The sequence below is a fragment of the Aegilops tauschii genome, chromosome 4, assembly GCF_002575655.3.
Source record: "Aegilops tauschii subsp. strangulata cultivar AL8/78 chromosome 4, Aet v6.0, whole genome shotgun sequence".
NCBI classification, from domain to species: domain Eukaryota; kingdom Viridiplantae; phylum Streptophyta; class Magnoliopsida; order Poales; family Poaceae; genus Aegilops; species Aegilops tauschii.
Window position 1 is genome coordinate 10,603,120 of NC_053038.3, and position 7,783 is coordinate 10,610,902.

General features: G+C 53.3%; 1 protein-coding gene across 1 annotated transcript; it reads right to left on the reverse strand.

Annotated features, from left to right (window-relative positions):
- Positions 1-806: 806 nt before the first annotated feature.
- On the reverse strand, positions 807-2,477 carry LOC109786528 (agmatine hydroxycinnamoyltransferase 1-like). Its single transcript, XM_020345102.4, has one exon. The coding sequence runs from the start codon at positions 2,357-2,359 to the stop codon at positions 1,007-1,009; it is 1,353 nt and encodes a 450-aa protein (XP_020200691.1). The 5' UTR covers positions 2,360-2,477; the 3' UTR covers positions 807-1,006.
- Positions 2,478-7,783: the final 5,306 nt, after the last annotated feature.

Here is a 7,783-nt window from a genome sequence, read left to right on the forward strand (position 1 = left end):
GGATTTCGCTCCTCTTGTCGTCTAAGGAGATGGGATCCGACTTGATGTCGAAGAGAGCAATGGATGCTGAGGGGCCCTGAGAACGCACCCTCCTTGTTCGGTTTGGAGGATTTCGGACATACGGACTTGTTCAAACAAATTAGGCAACCGCCATTGGATGGTTAAAAGTATCTAGAGAGGTCGATCCTGACATTTTGGGCCATTTGGTGATCCGCGTTGGAGTTGTCCTTATGGTAGGCGACTTAGAAGTGAACCTAGTCAATTGGTAGTCGTGGTAACCAACTTCGAAGGATCCTCTGCTAATAGGTAGCCATAATAGGGGGAAATGAGAATTGCTTTTCTACAGCACTAAAGTTGCCTCTGTAGTACACAAAGTTGCTCGAGAAAAAAGTTCATCGAAACCTACTCATATGGGATCTAGTTTTGAAGAACTCGCCACGAGAAACCCATGGTGAAAACAGATCTGAATTTTGACACTCGAATCACAAGTTATAACCTTTTTAAGTTTTTGACCCCCCAAATAAATGCAGGTGGGATGGATAGCGTGAGCACATGGGACCTGGCGTTTTTGTGTGTGTGGATGTGGCGTGGTAGTTTTGACAGATTTTTCTATTCGCATGCAACACTTTTCAGGCTGTGCGCTGGCTGTGCTTGCCGTTTTCGGAAACTGCCGAGAGCTATGCATTTGGTCCTTCCGTTTCCCCTTCTATTTCCATCGAGCGCTCACATTGACGGTAGGGCGCTCGGGCGCCCGCTAGCTTCGTCCAGAACTCTATTAGGGAACGGGATTGCTAAATCTCAGTCGATTGGAACTTAACCAAGTCTCAGTCGATATTATATTCATGAGATCTTATGTGGATGTGGAGATCCGTGCAAAATTTTGCTTTACTTTTTTTATATGTTGTGTCACTTGGCCATATTACTCGTCTTTTGATAATTATTGAGTTCCTGAACTCCTTGCAAGCTCCATAGGTAAGTTTTTGCTTTTCCTTTTTGAGCTAAGCTACTAGGTGATCTTGTGGCATATCCTCTTGAACTCCTCGAGGTGGTTGTGAAAGAGGGCCACGTAGGTCTCCATGCTGCCGTCGCCTAGGGTGGACGGCACCAGGAACAGGCTGCCCTCCATCGGGTAGTACGTCGGCATGATGCAGAAGGGCCCGCCGCCGCCGAAGTCCAGGCTGTGGAAGTTGATCCCCAGCCACGCGTCCACCTCTAGGTCCGGGCACAGCACCGCCTGCTCGCTGTCCGCCGTCGGGACCAGCCCCTCGGCCTCCATGGCGCCAGAAGAGGCGGCGAAGTCCACGAAGGACCGGAAGTAGGCGTCGTCCACGTCCGCCACGGCGCGGTAGACGAGCTCCGCCGCGTGGCCCACCGGCCGGGACACGAGCTCGCCAGCGTCGCAGCGCGGGAACGCCCACAGGACCACGTTGCCGAAGTAGTCGCGCGGCACCGGCGGGCGCATGCGCGTCCGGCCGTTCACGGAGATGCGGACCTTGGTCGTCACGCCGGCGCCCAGGCCGCGCGACGCGGTGATCGCGCGCCAAAGGTGCGCCACCACGCTCTGGAACGTCGTGTAGCCGCGCCGCGACGGCGGGAGCCCCGACGAGGCCCGCGCCTTGAGCCGTGCCACGAAATCCTTGCTCAGGTGCATCCTGTGCACCTTCACCTTGTCGTGCCCCGCCGCGCCGAAGCCGATCTCCTCCTCCTCGTCCTCCACAGCGACGTCGCACTTCTTGTTGGGTGCCGGAGCCCTGTACTCCACCTCCCGGTGCGGGAACTCCACTAGCGGAGGATCGCAGGGCGCGAACCGGGTGCCGCGATCGCACACCGGAAGCGGCGACAGCGGCAGCCGCCGCGTAGCGAGGCCCCACGCCGCCAGGAAGTTGGCCGTGGCCTGCCCGTCGGCGATCTGGTGGTGCCCCGCGAAGCCCACGGCCAGCGAGCCACAGGAGAAGCGGGTCAGCTGCACCTGCACCAGCTCCACGGGGCCGTCGTCGATCCTCGGGTGCAGCCGCCTCACCTCCGGCGACGGCCCGGACGGCAGCGACACCGCCATCGGCGCGTCCACCGTGGCCTCCACGAAGCGCGCCCCAGCGTCGTTCAGCAGCACCGACCGGCGCCCGTCGGGACCATCGCCGATCCGCCCGGCCCACTCCCGGTACACGGCGAGCGCCTTGGCCAGGCCCAGCTCGACCTCGCTGTTGGGCGGGTTGGGCGGCCGGAACGCGAAGATGAGGGCGACGTGCTCCCCGTACGTCACCTTATCGAAGACGGAGAGCGGCACCCACCGCGCCGGCGGCGCCTCGCCGTCCTCGTACAACGGCTTGACGATCTTGGAGCTCTCGATTTTAACCTTCATGGTGCCAACTAGCTAGCTGTTGTACGTCTTTGTCAGCCTCTCGCACGTAATACGTGCGTTGAGTCTGAGGCGCTTCACTGCTTTGTGTCCGTGTCACTGGCTACCTAGCTGTGAGCTCTCTACTAGTACTTATATAGTAGTAGAGCTTATCCAACAGTCAACAGATATCTGCTTCTTTTTTTTTTTGGGGGGGGGGGGGGGGGGGGGGGGGGGGAGGAACTAACAGATATCTGCTTGACTATATATGGAACGGAAGCCTCTTTTGCGCTGGTCAACACAGGTGGGATATCCCGTACGTAGAGACGTTGCTTTTGAAGACATGGACTGGCCCAGCTCGTGTATATACGTGTTCGGAGTTTCATCAGATGTTGATCTGATCAACATCTGGCTAGTTTGTTAGTTCGATTTCTCAACATCTGGCTAGTTTGTTAATTCGATCTCTCAGCCCATAGTGTACATATCGCGTCTTTCTCCTCGCGCTAGTTAGCTTAGTATATGTAGCAGACAACGACAGAGTTTAGTGCAAGAAATTACATTTCGTATGCGGAGTAGAACCATTTTTAATACTGTCTTAAACAGCGTAATTTGTTTGCACACGGAGTATCCTAGGTTGCTCGCTAGCCCGCGTTAGATCAGAGCGGCGATCCGGATGAATTTTCCAGGTGCGAGTTCGAGAGAAACAACGAGACCGATCAACTAACTACACACTGGAGTACACTAGAGCATCTCCAACAAATACCCCAAAACAGCTGTCGTGCAAAGAAAAAGGAAAGCTGCCGCTTGAGGCATTTTGGACCAAAAAACAGCTGTACCAGATGTCTTATCTATATTCGGTGTAAAAAAAATTGCAACTGCCTTAAATTTTTTGGGATGCATGGGTCAATCCTTCCTACGAATGCAACTGCCGTACGTTGTGGAACACCGACCTACGTACGTGTGTGACTCCTGGAAATAGACAAGTGACAATGGCGTATAATTAAGCAAAGGTTGGTGCATGCATGCCATTGCCAGTCACAGGCCAAGTCTAATCCTGAATCTAGCACTAGCTAGTACTAGGCAGTGCAAAGTGTGAGTGCATGCATGGATTTTCCGTTACGTACGTATATATACTGGTCGGAGCAGCAGTCAAACTTCAAGCAAATCAAGTCAAGCATTGAGGCAGTGAGGCCTAGCTACGGCTAGCTAGTCGACGTACTATAGAGGAGCAAGAAGATGAAGAGTCGCGTCACGCCGACTTGATTTGACCCGTAGCCAAATACGTATGCATGCAAACATTTCCAGCGCAAACGCATGCAATCTCGTCCGGCCGCCGTAGCCATGTCATCTGGAGCTCGCTCCTCTTCATGCGTACGGTCCAAAGCCAGGCGCATGCATGAAGTCTCGTGGATCTGAAATTAAGGACATGCAGCGGCCGCTAGCCGAGTCCCAAATCGCAGCTGTTGCGTCACACACTGGACCAGACGCTGCACACGTTCACCATTCATCAACCTAGTAGCTAGGTGCATCGTCAACTCGAGTTGGTGTAGCTTAATTTGTCCGAGCTAGGCACAAAACTGCACGCACGGGGTCAAACCGGTACGTGGCTCTCCTCGTACGTGGTCTGGTCAGTCCGCGCATGCCTGAAAATCTGAAATGAGTGTGTGTGCAAGTCAAGTCTCAAGTCACTGGTTGGCTGAAGAAGAGGTAGGGGTGAACTTGAACTCTGCCGGTACGTATCGTTGGTCCTTGTTGCTGCGATGCGTGGCCAAGAAAAGTCCACAGCCCTCAGACTTTGCATGCATTTGGCAAGCATGGCAGGCCGGACGAGCAAAGAGAATTTAGGGCATCTTCAAGGCCATGCCGTAAACGCCCGCAAACGTTTGTACCGACGTGTCTCGACGTTTCTTGCCATCCAACACAGTGTCGCAAACGTCCGCTGAATAACGGAAAACCGGCCATTGGCCGTGTCCGTGGAGTGACCCTTAATTATCCTTGTTGTTACTGTTGGGAGGCACGATGGTGGTGTATGTGATTACGCATGTAGCACGTATGTTGTACCAGGCTTCACCCACTACAACCATAAAAAAGGAGGCTTAATGCCTATTTCTGATTGGGTCTGGCCGAGGTTCCTTCCTCCTTAACTTCCTTGGATTCATCCGCCTTCTTCACGTTGCGTGCGAGACCGATACACTTGAAATGACACATCACAGAGATTCCTAGTTGTTGCTCGGTGGCTAACTTCGTAAGAAGGTTGGTTTCTGCGAAGAGCTTGGTGGTAAAATGAAAGAGGGTATCCATCTTACTGTAGAGACTATTCACCTTGGCTTCGAGATCTTTGCTCATCATCCAATAAGAATCAATCTCTTGACCAATTGTATTTGCACATGGTTTGGAGACTTTCTCAAGTTCGTTGATCTTTTCCTTGATCTCATCAGGAGTTGTCACTTCCGTCTCGGGGTCGCGTGGTCCCATCCCCCGTGCAAAGGAGGAGGAGGCGCTCGCGGCCTGTCACAAGGCCCGACCCAAGGCGCGGCATGCAAAACCTGTGCCACCCTTGATCGGCCTGCCCAATAGAAGAAGGTGGGTAGGATGAGATGCGGCCACGCACGCTTCTATGCCAACGAGAAAGTCAAGATTGTCACTGCCACACCAGTCGCCTCTTGGGCCCCAGCCGCTCCAGCCGACACCGAGTTTGTCCACTCTAATGTGTCCAATGAGGTGTTTTCCAGGACTCCTTAGATTAATTAGTTTATTAAATATTGTATATTTCCATGTCAAATGTAATGGTGGATATCTACTTATATTTAAGATGTTACATTTTGATGAGAAAATGATGATATTTGAGTGTTAGAGTTGGAGGATTTACCGTTGGATATGCCCTAAGCCCCCTCTCTTTCCCATCCACAACGACAACGCAACCTACATGCACCGTGTGCTGGAGCTAGCAGCTATACAATGGCATCTTGCTCAAACTGATTCTGTTTCCATGGCTAGGTTTATGTGGGACTTCACCTGCGGCAAGCGTGGTGAACAACCCCTACATTGTGTTTGGCCGGTCGTCGGAATCGGAATCATGCGAGACACTCTAAAATCTGAATTGCTGCCATAGGCAACACCTCCTATAGTACTAGTTGGTCATACAATACATTGAGAGGATGTAGGCATGACGATGTGAGATGGCATTAACCATCATTTGAACAAATATAATTTTAGCACTAGTCTGCCTTGCATGGCGCTAGTGTAAGGTAAGCATAGCACCGCTCCCTAGTTGTATATGTCCATTAACGACTTGTGATCAATTGCCAGCAAACTGTGTTTGTGGCTTCACCGTTCCCGTGACGCTTCCATGGGCATTCTGAACAATAGCTTGTGCCGGGGCAATGTGGTTGGCCCAAGAGAGGTTGACGTTTTTGAGGTAGATGTCGTGGCACGGCACACTCTTGCTGCACATGATCTTGATGGCCTCTCGTTCTGAGGACGTCCCCTGGATGTCGACGAATCGAGCGTCTGTTATGGCCACACCACCATCCTGCAAAGGCAAAAGCAATATATAGGGTTTCGTTCAATTTCAGCAATTGTTCCCTTCTTTCTTTAAGGCAACCATTGATTAAGTGGTGGTGCGGACGGGATCCCTCACCCGTGGTGGACAGTTTCCTTGTTGGCAATAGAACTGGTCGATATCAATAGGCAACCGGACGGCAGTCATTCTGAGTTTGGTGAAAAGGAATCCTGTTGCTTTGCCTTGCCCTCCCTGTATCCATAGAATCAAACCATATGAATATATTAGGGGATATATATACCTACTATATATGGTTTGCAGGTAACCTATGATATGTACATGGAACATGCATGTGTATGCATGCCACCGTCAGTATCCTACCTAATTTTTATATAACTCTCATATTAACGTGCATTGCACGTACACATTTATTAATTATCAAAATGTCACCGCACCCCGCCAGGAATGAAAGTAATTAAAGAGAATCGAGTGGTTGCAAGCATACACATATTGGAGGTCTCTAAAAGCAAAATGAACAGCTTGGATCGTGCAGCCTGTTCAGTTAGCATCTTCTAAGCTAATGTGTCATATTAGCCCATCACGCATGAAGAAGGTCGCCGCTCAGGAGGTAAGTGAGAATTGGTTATGCGCAGGATGGTGTCTACACCACCGTCAGAATGGCGGCTTCCACGGGCCGGGGCCGGCTGGGTTGGGAGGTGGTGGGCCGGAGCCAGCAGCCCAAGGGACTGGGCTGGAGCCGGCAGGATGAAGATGGACTCCGAGTCGGGAGAGGCCTTGATGGAGGGCTTGTGCAGATGCTCGAGGGAGACGCCGGTTGGAATGGCTTGCCGGGTGGAGCTGATCTTGGCGAGCGTGTCCGCAGCCTCCTTGTCGGCTCGCGGGATGCGGTGGAACTCACAACCCTCAAAGTTGCCGCACATCTGCTGAACCAAGAAGCAGTAGCTAGCCTTGTTGGCGTCCCTGGCATCCCGATCACCAGAGACCTGCTGCACCACCAGGTCCAAGTTGCAACAAAGGATGCGTCGGATGCCGATCTCCTTGGCCAACCATGGGCTGTGGACGAGGGTTTCGTATTCCGCCACGTTGTTGGATGTGGGGAAGTGGATCTGCAGCGCATACTGCAGCCGGTCATTCTTGGGGGAATTTAGGACGATGTCGGCTCCCAAGCCAGAGCGCATCTTCAAGTCATCGAAGTGCATCCGCCAGTGCGTCGAGTCGGGAGGTAGCGGTAAGTACTGGGTTTGGGCCCAGTAGACGAGGAAATCAGCCAACGCCAGGGATTTGGCAGCCGTGCGAGGCTCGTAGAAAATCATGTGGGCAGCCAGCTCGAGGGCCCACATGGTGACCCGGTCGGTGGCGTCCCGGTGGCCGATGATCTCTTCGAGAGGAGCCGTGCTCACCACGGTGATGAGTGCTCCTGGAAGTACTGCTTCAGCTTGTTGGCGGCCAGATACACACCGTAGCATATCTTCTAGTAGTGACGGTAGTTTTCTTGGAGAGGGAGAGCACCTCGCTCAGATAGTATCATAGTACACGGGCCGCTAGACCGGCTGCGCCTTGCCTCCTCTGGGAGCTCCACCACTAGCACCACGGTGACCACGCGGGTGGTGGCCGCAATGTACATTAGCATGGGCTCCTTCCCGGCCGACGCGGCCAGGACAGGTGCGGTGGAGAGCATGCGCTTGAGGTCACGGAAGGCTTCGTCCTCCTGCGGGGTCTAGTCGAACGTCGTCGTCTTCTTCATCAGCTGGTAGAGGGGCAAAGCCCTCTCGCCCAACCGGCCGAGAGAGGCCATGCAGTCGGTGAACTGCTTGGCTTCGCGCAGTCAAGCTGGCTTGCGCACGCGCTCGATCGCCTTAATCTTCTCGGGGTTGGCCTCGATGCCACGCTCTGAGACGAGGAAGCCCAGGAGCTGGCCAAGTGGC